Source organism: Pseudopipra pipra, chromosome 8 (assembly GCF_036250125.1).
Source record: "Pseudopipra pipra isolate bDixPip1 chromosome 8, bDixPip1.hap1, whole genome shotgun sequence".
Lineage (NCBI taxonomy): Eukaryota > Metazoa > Chordata > Aves > Passeriformes > Pipridae > Pseudopipra > Pseudopipra pipra.
Window position 1 is genome coordinate 37,496,632 of NC_087556.1, and position 20,162 is coordinate 37,516,793.

At 39.9% G+C, this 20,162-nt stretch overlaps 1 protein-coding gene and 1 long non-coding RNA gene across 3 annotated transcripts in view; one reads left to right on the forward strand and one right to left on the reverse strand.

Moving 5' to 3' along the window:
• Window positions 1-20,162, forward strand: part of HSPA12A (heat shock protein family A (Hsp70) member 12A) — a 55,370-nt gene that overhangs the window by 28,670 nt on the left and 6,538 nt on the right. For both annotated transcript variants that reach the window (XM_064663698.1, XM_064663697.1), the window contains 5 exons: window positions 13,672-13,843; window positions 16,724-16,810; window positions 17,378-17,482; window positions 18,089-18,347; window positions 20,022-20,125. In XM_064663698.1, the coding sequence (XP_064519768.1) occupies window positions 13,672-13,843; window positions 16,724-16,810; window positions 17,378-17,482; window positions 18,089-18,347; window positions 20,022-20,125 (727 nt within the window). The remainder of the gene's footprint in view (window positions 1-13,671; window positions 13,844-16,723; window positions 16,811-17,377; window positions 17,483-18,088; window positions 18,348-20,021; window positions 20,126-20,162) is intronic.
• LOC135418388 (uncharacterized) lies at window positions 4,091-8,396 on the reverse strand. The gene is made up of 3 exons (XR_010432419.1): window positions 8,169-8,396; window positions 7,334-7,696; window positions 4,091-4,188 (listed from the first exon to the last, which is right to left on the reverse strand). It is a non-coding gene; the product is annotated as an uncharacterized LOC135418388 (long non-coding RNA).

The following is a 20,162-nucleotide window of genomic DNA, read 5'->3' on the forward strand; positions in this document are numbered from 1 at the left end:
ACTTGACTGTGATTAGTCTGTTTATATGGGAAAACTACTCCTCATTGCTCCATGCTGTTACTCTGCCTGCCCAATCTGTATTCATCCGTTGTGCTTTGTGTATCCTTAACTCTTCTTATACCTGAGTTATTATTACCTCTTTGAAGCAGGTATTTGTTTGTTCTCATTTATCTTGCTCTCTGGGGCCTCCTGAGGGACTAAGTCTGGTAGGATGTAGAAAGTTGCACGTCTTTACAGCTTACTTTGCTGAATCAAAATTGCTTTATTCCTGAATAACAGGTGCTTCTTCCTGTCCCTCGTGCTTAATTCCTGTGTGTCCAAAGATGGTTCTAAAGCTGTGTGACACTTGATAAGGTCTGGTCACAACTGGAGAGAGCTCTGTGGCAAGAGCAGAGTGTCAACTCTGTAGGACCCACTTAGGCTTGTTTCCTTTCCCGAAACTTGTCTGCTGGGATTAATGTGTGTTGCATCACTGTTTGTTACATCCTGAATAATGATTCTTAGGATTCTTAGTCAGGTTTGTCATTGTCCTCACCCGTAAAATATAAGGTATCATAAATAGCATTAACTTTTCTTGTTTCTGTGTCCCATTAACTTGTCTTGTTTCTGTCTTGTTCTGTTTCAAATTCTTTGCTTTGGTGTATTTCTGTCAGAAGTGCTGTATTTGCCAGTATTAGAAAAAATTCCATTCTCATGAAGAACTCACATTGTGACTCATAAATTCAAATTGCTGATATATTTTCTTATTTGGAAGTCCTTGTCAGCATGGTCCAGTTGGACAGCATGTGGGAGGACTCCACCCTGTTCGTGTGGATGGGACCTGTCCTTGTTGCTGTCCTTGCAGAGGGAGCTCAATGCAACTACCTGCACTGGGCCTGACATTTAGACCCCAAAATGCAAGAATGGCTTAGGCATGGAACCAAACCACTTCCTGCTCTTGAGCACGGCCTGGCACTTACAGCCTCATCAGAATTACACGTGAACTTGGATCCCACCTCCGTGTTACCTGAGGTCCTACTGACACAAGAAAATTCATTGTTTTGTTAGTCTTGTATTACTGATGACAAAAAAACCAAGACAGTGTGTCCACTAGTAGAGAGGTGAAACTTTAAAAGTAGTCAAGAACATTTGTGTAGGAACGCTTTATATCGAGACAGGCAGGAATCATTGGTTCAGCATTAGCAGCACTTTGCTGTTGTAATATATTACTGTGAGCAGCACTGTTAATCCCTTATCCAAATGGGATTCAGCACTGCAGGTTGTGTTTTAGAGGAACACAGGATCCAATACTCTTGGCGCGTTGTTTCTTTTTAGTAAAGACATTCTTCCAGCTCATCTTTCAATACACATTCCTTGGGCACAGTAAGTGCAGAGCAGAATCTGCAGGCTGGAATTCCTTGAACATGCTAAGAGGAGTAAAGTTTTAAGGAAGAGTTTGGAGTGTGACAGAAGTATGGGAATGCAGAAGCTATAAAATAAGGAAGTAAAACATGGCATAACAAATGCGCTCAGGGCAGACAGAAGGAAAGGGAAGGATGTTGCATTTTCATAAACTTGCCCAAAATATTCTGTAGGCTTGCAAACATCATTCATTTGGTCTACTTCGAAATATCGAGGGTTTTTTTCTTTTTAATATGAACTGTTGATTTTGAAATGGAGTTACAGAGCTCTGAAGTAGATTTATCTTTCAGTTACAAATAGCAAATAAAATCATTTGCATGGTAAGCTCATATAAACAAAAAGAGAGGTAGTCTAAGTTATAGGCTTAAGTATATGAGCCTGAAATTCCGGAGGCTTTCTTTAACCAGCTACTATGCTGGATGTTTATTATTGTTTTCATATCTGTTTTGTCATGGAATATGCATGATGGGAATTACTTAACACATTGTGTTGGGGTTCACATTACATTACATCGATCAGTACTAGCTTGCTCTGTAGAAACCTTCAGAGAAAAATAAACAAATGTGATGAAAGATTGATGGGACAGCACCTAAAATTCCTTGCTAATAAAAACGTGATGTGAAGTATGTTTGTTTTTTTAAAAAGATGACTAGAGAGACTTAACCAGATTGTAATCTGTGAAGCTGAGCTACACCTACTCCTTCGTAAGTCTGTTCTTTGGTACAGAAAACACATGCAACTGAAATTTATTTGTGTAGGGACAGTGTGAGGCTTCTGCTGTAAACCACATATAAAGGTGTAAGCAGCACTAGGAAGCTGGTGATTTTTTTTAAACAGTACTTGTTAGTGAGGCAGATGAGGCAGAAGTGTGTTCATACATCAACTACCTTGATTATTTGTAGCTTCTGGGGGATCTCTTAAGTCTGTGCTTTCACTTTTGTGATATTAAGATCCTTTTAATCATAAGGATTAAAATGCTTATTGAGTGATGTGTTAGGGAGGATTCTGCATCTTGTAGCTATGTTTAATTAGGAAAAGATAACTAATTGAGGGGTGGAGATTACAGAGTGGAAAATGTGTACTGATCAATCTCTGCTTACACATTTTAGTTACTCAGACAGGTTCATGGGAAAGCAGAGACAAAGCCATCTGCTAATCTAGTCCTACATTTCTGTTTGTCCACCTCTGTGCCACAAGTTGCGACATTTGGAGAATTTCTTTTTCTTTTGCTATCCAAGTAAATTAAAAGGTTTTCATAGCATTCTGTCAGAGTGCATCTGTGCTTATGTTCTAAAGCTTTGAAACACATTTCACAGGATCTTAGACATTGCCTGAGAGGTCACTGAAGCCAACAGAAATAACGAAAAATTAAATTCTTCATTCTGCTTGGTGGAAAGAGTGTCTAGATGGGGTTTACCAACCAAAAGAAGAAAACAATGGTCTGAAAGGATGTAAACTACAATCATTAGGTAATGACAGAAGTCCACAAACAAATGTAAATTGATGTGGACAAGATCTAAAACTAGCGTGTTTGATTGTTTTTAATTAGTTCATAGAAAGGACAATGGTGAAGGATAATAGATAGGTCTAAAAGACATCTTAGATGCCAGTATTAAGTTACAGAGAAAAGAAATAAAAGGTGAAATTGGAACTGTAGTGAAAAATATTAAGGAAAATCAGAAAGCCCAAGGTACAGAATAAGATGCAACTAACAGAAAAGAGCAAGCCTGTCGTTTTCTCTGTGAAAGTCCACTCAGTCAGGCCACTTGTGTCTTTTTAATATAATCAGCCTGAACCATAAGGACCTACAATGAGGATATTTCAAAATACAGAAAAGGAGAGAGCCTGACACACTAGAAATGTGAAACTAGACTTAAATAGGAAGAGTCAGGCTTTGCTGTTGTGGTAACTGACGCATGCCCATGGTACAAAAAAGCATTTCTAGAATATTATAACATGAAAAATTGAAAAGCTTATGAGAATTTAATGGCTTCATTTTTCTGATGCACGCTAGTCATGAAACTTGCAAGTAATGTTCTCCTGCACCTTGGGGGATATAATGTAATGCAGCAAAAAATTCTTGGTAATGCCACTTGGAGCTAAGCTTTCATTTGTGCAACAAACGTGATCTGTGGCAACAATCCCTTGGGAATGAGCTGCAGCAACATCACCTTAATGAAATATGAACTGAATGCCACTGTGGTCCCATCAACTTGTCAAAAACATAACCTCCACCTTACCACGTTATCATTCAGCAATATGTGACTCAGCTTTAGTAATGCTAATTTGGATTTGTTTGTGGTTCCAGTACCTGAGAAGCTTCTGGGGGAATGAAAGGGCAGAGGCACAACAAAACAAGCAATTTGGAGATTTTTTTGCACAGAGAAAAGCATTGGTAATTTCATAGGTTGTTCTTACCTAATAAAGGATCCAAGATGCTTCTCCCTAGAAACCTCTGTCTATATTTCTGGGATTACTTCTGAGACCAAATTGTGATGGACTAGATCTGGTGTCCTAGGTAAGGTCTGCTGTAACTATTCGTATTCTTTTATATCTCACAAATACAAGAAATCCTTTTCTCTCTCATAATGATCCTGAAATCAAGTGCCTTGCCTGTGTGTAGCAAGAAATTATCTTTCTTATGGGCAGTTCACAGAACCTTTTGAGAAATAAGCACAGGTAAACTGCAGAACCTTCTCCATGAATTTTAAACAAAAGTGCTGCTTCATGATAGGTAACCAATAGTCTTAATTCAGGTATATCCTTCCTTATGCTCCACTTTCCTTCCTAAAGAAAAAAAAAAAGGTTTTATAGGTTAAAAAAAGGGAAACTGTAATACAAAATCCAGAAGACCTGACAAGTATACAGTCCTGAATAATTCCAAGTTCAGGTTAAAATAAAAGAATAGATTATAAAAATAATCTATAAAATATAAAGTATAGAAATGCTCAGGTAAAGCAGTCTGTACTCTTAGCTGGGTAATAGCAACACCAGGAAAAATAAATTGAGGCAATCAGACTGTTCTTACCAAAGGCATTTATCTCAATAAGACAGCCTAGCCATCTATAACAAACTGCTTCATCTAATCAGTGACCACATAAATGCAGCAGTTCTGGCTGTAGCCAATGCAACTCCACAAATTCATTATTTTGAGTGTGCTGAAAATAAAAGTCACACTTCATTAGAGCTCCAGGTGCCCCATTTATTTTCTTGCTTTTCAGAATGAGATAATGCCATAGTTTCTAGACAGCCATTAAGAGGGAGAAATGTTACAGGCTGTACATTATTTCTTGTCATAGGAATAGCTTTACTGATAGGTTGGTAAACAGAAGTGAAATATCAAATGGGTTCTGCTTTGGTTCAAAGCACCTTGCTAAGTAGTGGGATCAGCTGCAGGACTGGCAGCCAGCATGATTATTCAGAGTACAAGTACCCCCCATCCCAACAAACTTCACAAATAGCTCCACTGAAAACCTTGGTGTTGAGTTGGATACTCAGAAGTTGATGCATTTGCTTTAGGGGGTGGTTTCACAAAATTTAGTCCAAGTGACTTGTAAAATGTTATATAGGAAGCTTGTAGCAGAGCTGAATGCAGAAAATTGGGTTTGAAGTCCATATCTGCTATTTCAGACAGCATTCTCATACTTTTAAGCATAAAGACCATATTTTAACTCTACAATGAAATACAGGAAAATGAATTTATTAGGAACTGAATTTCCCTCACCGACAAGACATTGGACCGAGGCAGATTTTTTTGGAGTGCAGGTTATGTTAATATTGTAAACTCAGCTTGTGCATCCTTGATACATTAATTTCTTTCAATATGTTGCAGTCACTTTTTAAATGACTGCTGGCTGATATTTAAGGTTAAAGGACTGCTTAGAGCTGTTGTGCTCTATATATTTTCAGATTAAAAAAGAAGTGTGGTGTGACAAATGTTTCCTTTTGATCCCAAGACACTTAAACAAAAGTTGTAATTGCAGTCCATACAGAAACCTGTGAGGACCTGAATAGCTGCAGGCTTGTAGCAGAGGCTGGTACTGCTGTCATACTGTCAGACACAATGGGCTCCCTCTCACTGATACACTCAAGGATTTGACGTGAAAGTCACAAAGACAAGGGATTAAAAAGTGTGTAGGTCTTTGGCCTTTGGGAAGGATTTCTGGTCTTTCTCAGTGTAGAATACCTGCAGCATTTTAGAATCCTGGAAGCACTAAGTGGAAGTGTTTGTTGGAGATCTTCTAATCTGTCCTTCCATTTGAAGCAGGGTTATTGCCAACACCAGCTCAGCAGTGGCTCTCTTTAGCCAAGTTGTAAAAATCTCCAAGGACAGAGATGCCTATCTGAGCAGCTGTTCTGGTGCTGCATCACCTTTCTAGTAAAAAGGAGGTTTTATAATACCCAATTTGAAGTCTAAGAGCTGCAGTTTGTGGCTGTTGCCCCTCATTATATCTCTTGGCAAGACTGAGAGTAAGTTGTGTTCTGCTGCCTTTGTAACTGCCCTTCAGATAGCTGCAGGCAGCTCTTAGGCTGCTCCTTGGCCACCAAGAGTTTCTTCCACCATAAAACTAATTTTAATTTTAAATAAAATCTAATCTAAATCTCTTGCTCCTTCAACATACAGGTTCATGTGCAACTCTGAAATGGGGAGTAGTGTTACTATTAACTGGAATTAATTCATATGTTGTCTGGTGATGTTCACCATACCAGTGATACAGGTGCAAATATGAAGCACCTTATTATTGTCTATCCTGATTATCTGCAGGTTAGAAGGTTTCACCTAAAAACTCCCTTCACAGGAGTTCACAGCTTGTGAGTTCTGTTTGAAGTTGGAGCAGCAATAAGTTCAGGCTAGGTGAAGACTGTGGGAAGGTTGTGAATTTTCTGTGGGTTAGTTACTTTGTACAAGCTTCTGGTATGGGCAAGCCCTGGGAATTCAGAAAGCACTGCAAATCCTACGCTCTGGTATTTTAAAAGCAGGGAAATAGTGTATAAATATATAGTAGCAGTATCTATGTCCTCATAGCAGAAGGGAAGATATCTGCAGTATCAGAAGAGAGGTCTCAGGATAATCCCAAAATCCTAAGGACAGTTTAAAGACCGATTTTTACACTGGGATTCATCCTTCTGTGTCTTTCATGTTACTTAATCCCTCATGCTTGTGCAAAGCAAATAAAAGAACTATTACAGGGATCTATTAATTTCCAGTTTTGTGTCCCCTCCCTTAAAACGGTGACTTTTCCACTTTTCATCTTCCATAGCTTATCTGCAAAATGAAGTTACTTCTATTTAACCATAGCCTGAGAATTCATTTATGCTTTCTCAAGCAGTTTTCTCACAGAGAGATGAGTATCTTTGTCTTGTCACTTTACTGTACAGAAGGGGGAACTGACACTGAAGGAATTCTGCAGCTGTGATAATTATCCACTATTTTCTCACTTGTGAAATGCAAAGTATGAGTGGCACCTGATCAGACTAGGATCTGTGCCACAAGCCTAATTTTAGCTCAACCAGCAATAATAGTGTGAAAACGTGTGCATCTATGTATATCTATAATGTATATGCATGTATGTGTAGAAAATGTTGTGTAAGAGAAAGCCAAATGGTCTTGGTTCTGTAAAGCAAAACCTGCCTCTATGACATTGTAAATATCAGATCTTTGCAGTATCAACCACCACCCAAACATTGTGTTGACCGGATTAAAAAAAAAAAGTTAGTATTCAGTTTTCATCTAGGCTCTTAAATCCAGAGGATAAATTTTTGAGAGCAGGGGAGCACCCAGCACCTCTTCTTCCTGCCTTTGGCAAACCCAGCCTCTTTGCTGTGGTCACTAAGAGGAATCTTTGAAAATCCTGTTTATTTTGTGGCTGTTCAGCAATTTTAAGCATCTATCTTTGAACAGATAAGGGGACAGAGATAACTGGGCTCTGACCTCACTGTATTCTGTTTATCCGCGATATTTACTGTACTGCAGCGCTCTTCATTACTCTGAAGTCTAAAGGCAAAGCATTGGTGTATGTGATGTTGTAGTGATTTTCAGACATTCTTTGTGAAGGCTTCTCAGGGCTGAAGATCTACCAAAACTGCATGCACTGTGCTTTTCCTGCAGCTTTGTGATGCCCACTTGCCCCACTCCCGGCCAACTGAGCTGCCCCTCGTGCACCTCTTTGGGACAGTGCTGTCTTTTCCCGTGTTGCTCATCTTCTTTCCTGGCGTGCTCTGCCTCCGGAATTAGATCGCAGTCGTTTATTTGCGCCATCCCAGTTGGATGGCACGGAACTGGAGAAAGTGCTAGCTAGTGAAAAAGGAGGAGGATTAGAGGAGCTCACTTAGCAAGGCACTAAGTGGATGGTGTTCCCATGACTCCCTTCACACAATGAACTGATTAGTTTGAACGCCCTCGATTGCACGAGGCACTTCATTTCCAACCATTCTTTGTCTCGCCTTCATTCAGTTGCACAATACTTTCTTCATGCCGCCTGCACGGGGCTTAACTTGCAATCATGCCTCTCTTATTGTTACTAATTACAATAAATATCTTGGAAAATAGCAAAATGTTGATGTTAATTCTCAGCTTCTGTTGTTTTGGCTGAATGATATTGTCCTGCCGAGCTTCATTTCCTAATGAACCATGGTATCTTTATGGAGCTGTTTCATGGGATCCAACGTTTAAATTTTGTCTCTGGTGCCTACAAATGGGGCTTTAGTAGTAAAACACATTTGAAAGGTTCTTTCTACCAACCAGAAGAATGTATCATTGCACTCACCTGGCCTGTAGCGTTGCTTCAGAAGTGACTAAAGTAATGCAGTTGGTGAAGGTGAAAAATTGTGAAAGAAGAGTGGGGACTCAAGGCTGTGGTGGAGCTGTGATGTAGCTGTCCCTGCAGCTTCTGCATGTGCTACGTGTCACAGGTAGAAATGGAAGCTTGCTGTTTGGCCAACGCTAGCATTTGGCTGGGACACTGAACTGGAGTTCTGGGGTTATGGAGGAATTTCCTACCTTTTTGTGGGTTCCTATGCAAAGTTAGAAAAGATTCTTTAGTCTGTGCACCTTGGTTTTGCAACTGTGTAATGAGAGTGATTCTTTTGTACATGTTTATCTGTTTATTCTATTTATGCTTCATTTCTGTATCTAGAAATGTCCTATTAATTGTGAATGCAGTGCTTACAGCCCTGAGGCAGTACTGAATTAGGTCTTGGATGACTACAAAATATATCAAAGCAGGAAATTAGAATTCATCCAGTCAGTTCTTTCAGTCAGCTTTATAACTCAAAGAAACAGGTGCACTCCATGTAAGGCATGTTCCTTGTGTTACAGATCAGTGGTCAGGCTTTTTTTTTTTTTCTTTCCTTTAAAAAGATATCTGATGTATCTCTCTGAAAAAACCTCTTAACTGTTGCTTTCTGTAGTTTGAAAGAGTAGTAATAGGAAATGTGTACCTTGTCAATGATGGTGTATTTCCTAACATACTATTTCTTTTGAGGTCACTGTGGTGTAATAAATAAAGCCTGATAGAACAGCAGCATTCCTGCCTGGCTGTGGAGGACTACAGCTAAATGCTGATTATAGCAGCTTTCAGAGATGGGACCTTTTCATCTAGGCCTACCTGATGGCTTTCGTTGTCTTTTGAAAAGGTTCAGACTATGTAGAATATTCTACTATAATGCTGTCTTTAAGGTCATATATGGGGCAGTATTAAAACAATACTATTAAAACATTACTATTAAAACAATATTAGAACATTGCTTTTCTTTGCTGTGTTGTGGCATGTGAGACTGGGTTTTAAAAAGAGCGTCTTTTAAATCTGTAGTAATGATGATTCTGCATATGGAATGAGTGAAAATTGTTTAGTTCTCTGGAAGTGCTCAGACTGCTAATACTGAGCTTCAGTTCAGACCTGAGTTTCGCTAATGATGAATTAGGCTAACAGTTGGCAGCTAATGCTGTTCACAGAATCAGGAATGTTTTGTGGTCAGCTACGGCTCTCCTGGTGACACATCTGTGGCTGTAAAAACAAAGCTAGTGAGCCAGGTTGAGAATTCACCTGCATCTGAATAGTAAAGTTATTAATGATCCAGTACATGAGACTTTGAAGCACTTTGAGGCTTGCTGTCGATCATGAATCTTGACACATGAACAGCAATGCACTGGCACCAGCTCACAGACCTGTGTTACTGGAGTGAGTGAAAATCTGGGAGTTCTCTTGTCAAAAAATGGAATCTTAGTCCTTAGGCATAGGAGCGAAGTTGAATTTTAGCATAGTTCTTTTTATAGTGTTCTTTGCTTCTTCCAGGTGTATAAATGCAGCCATATTCTGCAAATAAATTCATTTTTAAGAACTTTTTTGGTGCTCAAAGAATTTTTTGTAATTCCATGATGAATTTTCCACTTCTGTGGTTTTGGAGAAATGGCTGCTTCCTTCATGTCTCATAAGTGATCACTGGGTTTATACTGGTAGTGAGTATTATGGGAGAAAGAAAATCTCCTTAGCAGGCTAAAGTCAAGACACTGCGCTATTATAAAGTCTGCTATAATCTGCCCTAGGCAAAAAGCAAATTGATGCATCTGTCCCACTGCCAGAATGACCTATAGAATGTTGAATATCTAGACATTGTTTAGATCTGTCCTGTTCAGGCCTGTTAATTTATGAATCTCTGTTCTTAATTGCAGTAGTACTTGGGCAGCATTGGGCAAGAACATGGAGTGAGGCAAATAGAAAGCAGCAAGTGTAAAATACAGCAGATTCACAAATGTCTACAATTAATATTTTTAACAAATGCATCACTGTTTCTTTGTGTTGCCGCCTGCTGTTTTCCCTCCTTTTTCTCTGCATGCTCAATATTTTTCTCCCATCTGTCCCTTGCTCCTTGGCTGTAATGATGGGACAGATGTACTGCCTCCTAAGTCTTCATCTTAGGGCTTGTATTAAAACAACCTCATTGCTCCATTCCTCCTTCGCATTCTGTGTGTGTTCATGGTTCTTTATCATCTCCCCTTCCTGCGTTCTCTCTGTGCTGTGTATGGAGATATATATATATATATTAAGACTAATGTGCTCTCTCTCATGGTCTAAATAGAACTGCTACATACATAAGGTATGAAATATTGATTGTTATATATATATGTACATATATGTATATACTTATATATAAATATGTATGCGGGTATGTGTATATATGTACATATATATGTATGTGTACATCTAAAAATATGTGTTGGTTGCCTTGTACTTTTCACTGTGGAAGATTCTTTATATGGTTTCTGTGATGTGAAATAACACATTCTTCATTGTAACTGGCCCTTCAAACTCTGTAAGAAAAGCTTTTAAGCAAAAAACCTCTACATATTCTTCATGAGATTCTCTTAGGATCAGCTGTGCTTTGAACTGTTAAAAACTGCCATTTCTGTTGGATGTTTTCCTCAGGAGATATTTTGGGTATGTTAAATAATGGCTAGAGAGAAAAAGTAGCAAGAATAGCATCTGCTATACTTGGAGGGTCTGAGAACACAGAGCTCAGTCCATCCGCCGCAGGTCACCGCCCTCCTCTCCTGATGGGCAGGCTGCAGTGTGAAAAGGTCAGGGTGCAGACCTGCTGGAGGAGGGAGGAAGCAAATGTTATTGTTAATGGTTTACTGTTTTCTTTTAGCAGAAGCAGCCCTGGAAGTTTGTACCAAAATTCCCCCTAGAACAGATGATCTCACAGTTAATACAATCATCCCCCTCACCCCTGCTGCCCCCGCTTCGAGTTAGGAAATACCAGTGCATTCCCTGTGTGTGTAACTCAGTTCTTGTCACCTCTTGCAAATTATCTGTGTTGTAGCCTTTGGATTTTAATATCCTGAGCAACAAACTATTTTTTCCCTAAACACAATTTTGTCTTCAGTGCGTTGGTTAGACTGAGACTAAGAATTGATTTGTCTGTGCTGCTGACACATGCCCAGTACATGGAGCAGGCTGACCACTCCTGAGTTCACCCACATTGCTAGAGATTGGAAAAACCCGCTTGCTGCTCAGATTCAGAGCTCTCACAAAACATGATAATGGATTTAATGTAAGTGAAAAGTGCAGCGGGGTAGTAAGGAGCTATTTGTTCTTCAAGCCCTTATTGGATGGAGCAACAAGTGCTGGCCTTGGAATTTCAGCAAGATTCAGATTAGGCTTTTAGCAAAGACAGTAAAGGGCTGAGAGAATCTGTGTGCAGAGACCATACATTTTTGGAATTCTTTGGCAGATTAGATAAATGTCTGTCAAAGACCAAGTATTGATCCATATCTCGAATATTGTTCTTTCCAGTGCAACAAATCAAAGCTTCCTGCGTAGGAAAGCTCAGATGAGGGTAAGTGATGTTGAAGTAAGCTGCCTTGAAACCAGCCCTGCTTGTGCCTACTACATCCAGACAGGTTGGAGGAAAGACTGGGTTTATACTAAGGCACAGTGCAAGAACTTCATCCCCAGTACAGTTCCAGAGCTTTGTCTAAGCCTGTGTCTGCCAACATGCTCACCTGGAAGTGCTGTGATGGCAGGAGGGTTATGCTTGGACCTGGGCTTGATAGTCTTTTTCTACATTTTAGAGTTACTCTGGCTGCTGTGGACCTGTGTTTTCCAAAGTTTGATTGTTTGGTTGCGAACATATAATATTTTTTCAATATGTGTTGCCACATAGCTGGCAAGGTTTGATATTCTGCAGTATTTGCACAGTATTTTCCTTCCCAGACATTTGTACTAATTTCAGATCATGCTGCTGAGTCCAGTGGATGTAACTAAAGCAGAAGGTTTTTCCTAACAGCAGTAAAAGATGTAAAGTGACCATAGTCCCAGTCGTGAGGTGTGCTTTTAAAACAATGAGCAACCTTGTGTAGTTTAACCCTCACTTTTTTATTTTGAAATTTATTTGTGGTTGTTTTGCCTATTTTGTTACCAATAGTGAGGCAGATACTTTCTGTAAGAATCTATTTATCATATTTCATAAGATGGAGAGGGTAAAATGAGTCAGTAAATGTGAAGGACAGTTTTGTGTCTCCAAGTCTTACCCTGATATTACTTTTAAACCAGCTTTACTTCGAGTTTCTAGGTGCAGGTGTAAATTAACCAGTGATTCCCACAGCCCCACAATGTAGCTGTATGAAAAAAGCCAAATTCCAGGCCAGGTCTGCAGTCCTTCCATGTGAGTCTGCCTTCTTTTGAGGATGCTCTGGAGACACCACAATGTGTGTGTATGAATTGGAAGGCTGGAAGACTGACTGTGGAAGCAGAAACATATTCATTTTGTTCTGTATTTGCTAGCATACTTTAGTACTCAGGCACTTAACTGAAAAATAATAGCAGGTAAACCAAAATTTGGGCAGAAAGAGCTGAAAGATATTTTCTGTTTTAACATAAAATCATACTGTAGGCAGAAGTACAGGGGAAAAGAAACAAAAAACCAATTTTGTCAACTGTTGTTTGAATATTTTTCTCTAAGCCCAGCTCTGAGAGTGCACTATGTGGTTACATAAGAACTTGTGGCTTCTTGAAAATCTATGTATCTGAAGGCTGAAAATCCAGAAAGAAAATAGAAAGAATGGCAAATGTTGATTTTATAATGTGGGATTATTTTTAGCTTTGTTCTCATTACATTTTAGGGAACCTGCCCCATTGTATTTTGTGTCCTTGAATAAACTGAGTATTTTGAAGATATTATAAAAGTGAATGTGCTTAAAAGCAATGGATTTTGAACTAGAAAATGTTGGTTGTAAGTCAGAAGATGCATTACTGGCAAAGTGTATTGTATATTGCTGTACAGTTCAACAGTGCAGGAACTTCATTTCAGCAAGGACTGTGTATATCTAGGACATAAGAAAGGCATACTTAAAATACTGTTGTGAGGAGGAGAGGCCAAAGGTACTCTTTCATGTCTTAAAGGAGGCTGGGGCCCCTCTTAGCAGGCAAATTCACAGGTTAATTAGGAGTTCAGGGTTTAGGCCATTCATTACAGGTTTCAAAATTATTTCGTTTCTCCACCTGTCATGTACACAGCTGCTTGGTTAGACACTCAGCATGGTAAGTGCATGCATTCTTCCCTGTGCCAGCCTGTGAAGTTGTGCTATACATTGTGGGCAGGACGATTCCCAGACCTTGACCGCTGGCAGCAGCTCCTCTGTGGGTTGAACTCAAAGGGGTGACCTAAACTGAGACCATGAGCTGGGGAGAGCCTTGTTCAAGAGCTGAAAAGGTCTGCTAAGGCTGCGGGACTTCCCACGCCACTTCTCTGATGGATTCTCTCTCTCAGGCAGGAATGGCATCTCCTGAAAATCCCGAGCAGCTGATCATTGCCCTGGAACCCGAGGCTGCCTCTATCTACTGCCGAAAGCTCCGCCTGCACCAGATGATAGAGCTGAGTAGTAGGGCACCTGTCAACGGCTACAGCCCGAGCGACACCATTGGGACTGGATTTCCACAGGGTACTTCTCTTCATTCACCTCCTGGGTCCTTACGCAGAACTTTGCTTTGGGCATGAGGGCTGTTTTCCTGCTGTTTCTTGTTGTCCTTGTTCTCTTGAAATGTTTCAGGCTATCGGTTTGCTTTTATAAACTGTGTTGCTGTTTGCTGTAGATAGACTAGTTTAGACATTGATCCAGCAGATGTCACAGAATGGTTTCGGTTGGAAAGGACCTTAAAGATTGTCCAGTGCCATCCCCCTGCCATGGGCAGGGACACCTCCCACTAGCCCAGGTTGCTCAGAGCCCCATCCAGCCTGGCCTTGAACACTTCCAGGGATGAGGCATCCACAGCTTCTCTGGGCAACCTGTGCCAAGGCCTCACCACCCTCACAGGAAAGAATTTCTTCCTTTAATTTTAGCATGCAGGTGGCTTCCTTGCCTTGCCTTTTTTGGATCTTGTGGGAGTCTTCTAGTATTTTCACAGCAGTATTTTTCTGCCTTAATTTAAGTCAGTACTTCACGTTGGATCATTTTTTTAATTTAATGTGTTGGAAACAATTACGTGTTTGATTAGCTGCATTATTGAAGCAGTGTTAAATAACTGGATCTGCAATGAAACTATTAGTCTGAGGTGTTTCAGAGTTTTGGCAGATGCTTTTTGATGTCATCTTTATGAAATACCATTAATTACTTTCAACACTCAGTGGAACACGTGGCATTGGAATATAGCAATGAATTTATCTGCTCATAGAAGACCAACTAAATAGGGCACTTCTGGTTTATTGACTTGGGATCTGTTGCTAGTGTCAGTGTTTGAGGACTGACTTACAGTGAGGGACAGGGCTTAGACCACAGTGCAAGTCACTTGCTAAAAGATCCTTCATCACCAGAGTTTTTTGAGCTTGGTATCCTGCTGAAATTGGAGGGAAATAGGAGAGAAAAAAAAAAAATCAACAGCACTAAGAGTTGATGGCTGCATAATGCACATATTTGCCATGGCTGTGCACTGTGACAATTGCCCTGATATTAATGGTAGTGGGACAGTCTATTCCAGAATGAATTTTTCAGAAGAATCTGTATTTTATCACATTTGCTATGTCAAAACAGTAGAGACAAATGGAAGATTAGGCTAGTAAAGCTATTCTGCACTTACCAGAGCATTTTTTTTTCAGTTAGCAGAGTCACTACATCATTCTCTCAAATCCATGCCTCTCCTTGCCAGCTCTTGTCAGATGTGTTCAGTGTTTGGAGGCCCACGCAGAGTACAGGACACAATCTGTTCCAGGGTACAGTCCCTTCAGGGGCCCCTCAGCTTCTGTCCCTCTCATTCATGCCCTGAACCATTCGAGTTCCATGTGATTCTACATGAACTCACTGTCAGACAACACAGGGATTTGCCTGTGGGAAAATAATAAAAGAAAATAATTTCTCTGGATAAGGTTTTGAAGCTGGGCATAATCTGTCAGATCATGGATTTCTGCTAACCCTTGGATGGGATTACCACTCTCCTTCTTGACTTTGTATGGTAAAAGCTATTGGAGATGAGAAAGGTTTCATGTCAAAATTAATGAAAACAAAGTTTGGAATGAATTAATTTGGGGTTAGAATTAAAATTTCATAAAAGCATGGCAGGCACCCAAGACAAGCTGAGAACAGATTAAGGAGAGAAAACCCTTAAATATAAACAGAGAGAAGCACTGCAAGGACCATATTATTGCCGTGAAGTCAAAACAAAAATTTTACTGTTCATAGTAGCCAGGATAAGCTTAGTTCAGTTTTAGTTAAAGACTGGCTTGTGTTCGCTTCTGGCCCACAGGATTGATGAAAGGACTGCCATTGAATTTTGGGGGCTCTGTGTCAGGCCTTTCCTTGGACCTGGTGCTTGTTCTGTCCTGGAGTGCTCGTCGTGTGAGCTCCCACTGTGCTGCCCAGTCAGTGCAGTGAGGCTGCTGTGGCTTGTCTGCATCGGGGGGGCTTTGTGGGGAGGGTACAGAGCAGGTGGAACTGCTGGTCTCTGTTCTGGTGATGGGCACTAGAGAAACAGGAAGCAAAATGCATTCTGTGATTTGCATGCTGATATTTTCAGAAGGAATTTTCACATATGACCAGATGCCTTTCCTCTGTAGTGTTTTATAAAATGCCTTTGAAGGTGAGTGAAGGATACACAGGTAATGTGGGGTTTTTTGATCATTCAGTTGTAGAGGTTGATTTAGAAGCATAAGGCAAAGATTCTCGCTATTCTGCTTTCACTTAACAGACTGTTCTGCATCTTTTAAATGTCTAAGTAGCAGTTAAGTCTTGTAAGTTAACTGATTGTTATAACAGTATGGCTATACACATAATTTTTAATTAATGTATATTTTAAATATTATGAGGGTTAGACCTCCTGATCACTGTGTCCTTAAGAAGTTACTAATTTGAACAGCAGTGCTTTGGCTGCTAGTTTTGAGACAGACTGACATCCTGAAAGGCAGTGGACTGGGGCTACTGCTGACAGAGGCTGTGACGAGCCAGTCCCCCCTACCCCACTGCCAGCCCATGCTTTGCAATCCAGAATATATTAAAAAGCCCCAAGTCAGACCTGTTTATAGCTTTCTTATTAGGTTATTAGTATGTATTATTTGTTTATATTATTTATATTAGTTAATTAGTATATATTAAAATATATATAATATATATATTAATATCAAGGAAGATTAGTGTGGCTGAAAAGCATTTTTTCTTCTTCGTAGGAGTGATATTCTAATGTTCCTGATTCCAGTGCAGTAATTTTTGTTCATCTGTTTTGTTAAGAAGTGATACATACAGGCCTGTCAGCCTGCTTGCATAACCCTGCAACTTACAATGCCCACTTCTTCATGCTTTCTTATCCTCAGTAATTTATTCTCTGTCAATCCCTAGCTAAGGAACACGTGCGTCATAAACGACAGAGTCGTACCTTTATGGTGGAAAATGTCATAGGAGAGATCTGGTCTGAACTGGAAGAAGGTAGTGTCCTTTCTTGAATAAGCTTTGCTGTCACTGGTTTTATATTGCAGGCAAATATTGTGTTTCCCACAAATGTGCTGAGCACTGCATTGTTCTCACCGTGATTATAAATAGGAAAAGAAAAAACCACAGGTTCATGTGCTGCTCTTAGTTAGTAACACTGAACTGCTGTTCCATATGCTCTAGCAAAATACGGTTTATTAAGGAGATGGTAGAAAGCCATCCAGGTTTTAAAATGCATGCAGAATATTTTCCTCAGAATAGGCCTTTTAAATATGCCCTAGTATTAATTTGGAAGCCCACTAGAATGTACACAGCAGCACGAGCGGTGCCACTAATCTGCTTTACAGCTGCGCTGAATCAATAGCTTTTGACATCTGACTTCTATATTTGTTATCAATCATTGCATTATATTTACTAGTAATGATCAAGTCTTCAACACAGACATTCTGGCTTTCTGTAGGTCATTGTCTCTCATGGTGCTAGTGCCCCTGAGAAGCTGTCATTGCAGTGTGCTGGGTGTAAGACTAATGTCAGTCCCATTGCCCTCTCCCTTCGGCAAACTAGGGGACCGTTACATCGTCGTTGACAGTGGAGGAGGCACAGTGGATATGACTGTCCATCAGATCAGGCTCCCTGAAGGACACCTTAAGGAGCTGTACAAAGCAACAGGTACTGTCACTTCCATTGCTTGCTTTATGTCATTCTATTGTATATTATATATTTATGTAATATTTTGATTTGTCAGTGAAGGAAATGTGTGCCTTTATTACATTTTCCTAACAGTTCTTCCTTAAATAAGACCAGCATTCAAAATTAATATAACCCAGCTGCTGGTCATCAGACATGGATGAATCACTTAATGCATCTGATGCTTTTGAATGGCAAATCTCACACTGGTGTCTGTAAGATTACCTCAGGAAACAACCTAGTAAAAGCAAATGGGAGAATGTACACATTTAGGAGTGTCTACTCTTAAATACAAGTCCAGCCTACACCTCCTCATGTGTGGATAAGAAGGCAGTTTGCTTCTAATAAAAATGTTTCTGATTTATAGTGCTAGTTTTATTTTGGCTATGATGATAGAGGAGTAGAAGTGAGGCAAAGGTAAGAGCATGTTGTGTATTAGACCAGCTGTTACATTTAGGAAAGACACCTCTTTCTGTAGACCTTCTCCCTTGACAGTCTTGCTCTAGTGTTGCTCTGATGTTTATGTGGTCAACTAGAAATGTAAAAAGCAGTTCAGAATATTAAAGCTGTGCTTTGTTTGTGGTATAGGTGGGCCTTATGGTTCTCTAGGAGTGGACTATGAATTTGAAAAGCTCCTGTGTAAAATATTTGGAGAAGATTTTATTGAGCAATTTAAAATCAAGCGTCCTGCAGCCTGGGTGGATCTGATGATAGCATTTGAGTCCCGTAAACGGGCAGCAGCTCCAGACAGGACCAACCCACTAAACATCACTCTGCCCTTCTCCTTCATTGACTATTACAAGAAGTTTCGAGGCCACAGTGTAGAACATGCCTTGAGGAAAAGCAAGTAAGTAGGCAATTGAAACTAAATGGATGCAGAATTAACTACTGGTAGCAAAGACAAATAATTCAAATATCCTAATTACATGTAGACTGAAAGATAATAGTGTAAAAATGTAATAAGGGTGAGAAAATGGGATTGCCTCCATTGCAGTTTCCAGAATGAAAAGTTCTGATCAATCTCTTGCAAAAGCTTTTTCTGACAACTTGCAGTTGTCAGGTATTGCTTTGTATGACTTTTATTAGGCCACCACTGCATCACTTTCTTGACTTTGACTGTGTATTGTGAGTCCCTTTCATGTTAATTAGGAGCATCAGATCAAAGACAGAATTTGTTGCCTAAAAGTTAGTTACGTAGAACCTTAATTTTTATCAGCCTGGAACAAATCCAAGACTGTGAGATGTGTAAATATGTTCATGGCTTGAGGACAGTTACTAGCAGGATCAGATCACTGGTGAAAGCATGTACTACTGCATAAAGCTCTGCAAGGGGAAAGCATTCTTCTTTTGAAGTGATGGCAGGTTTTTGCCTCTTCTGGTATTTTACCAATTAGACAATTTGCTCGATAAGTAGGGAGACATAATCCCCTCCAGAGATTTTAATTCATGATTTTCAGTATCAAGAAGTCACCCTAAATGACAAGATCATGGGCTGCTATAGAAAAGGAAGTGAGAAGAAGGTAGAAATGGGCATTTTGCATCTTTTGAAATTATTATGTACTACAGGAGACCTGGGGATAATGACATAAAAGAGAATGAACAAGAGAGCCTGTGAATCTAGGGCAGAATGCTTGGGACCTGAGAGGGAAAGATTTGATGTGTAGTACCTGTACCTTAGTATTTGTGGGTTGCTTCCAACTCAGCATATTCTCTGATTCTGTGAATGTAGTATGCAGGCAGGAACTCCTGCATTTCTTTCAAAAGTTATTGGTAAATGTACTGTAAGCCTAAATGACTTGAAATCCAGCTAAGAGTCACTTTCTAAATGAGCCTGAGGTTCTGAAATCATTAAAATTTCCCCCTCACAAGACCATCTCCTTTTTATTAATAGTCCTTATGGTGAATCTTAGAGGCAATGCTAAAAATTTCCTTCAAATGAAATGAAATTAATTGGATAACAGGATAGAAGGAGTATAAAGGCTGACATATAGTGTGCATTAGTGAAAGGGAGATTACTGAGCTGTATAGATGTGTATCAGTGATGGAATAACCTAATGCCTGTATTCACTTAATAAATGTTGTGCTTCATTAAAAATGTTGTGCTCTCTTCTGCCTCCTGAGGCTTCCAGACTTGCTTGTTTTCCTTGTGTGTTTCCCGTGGCTTTGGCCTGCTACTGCTGTAATCTAAATGTTGCCCTTCTGGGCTGAATCAGTGCTGTTTCAAATGAGCGAGCCCCGGGTTGACTGCCAGCTGTTTCAGGAAGCAGTTGAGCATTGCTAATGCTGCAAAAGGCAGTCAGGCAAAGAAAACAACAATTAGACAAGGAAAAATAATAATTCTGTTTTAAAATTTTACATTGCTGCGGTTGGTATGGGGCTAGGGTGAAGTGGGGCGCTTTCTTCCAAGCAAAATGGTCACAGATCCTGTAAACTCATTCATTCATGTATTTAGTGTGTCTGATGATTGTTTTGCAACTCAGCTGTAATGTTTTAATGTTTTTTCCTAACTGTTCTTTTCCAGTGTGGACTTTGTGAAATGGTCTTCCCAGGGAATGCTGAGGATGAGCCCGGATGCAATGAATGCTCTTTTTAAACCTACAATTGACCAGATTGTTCAGCACCTCAGTACGTATCTGTGTGTAATTCCACTTATTGGCTGAGT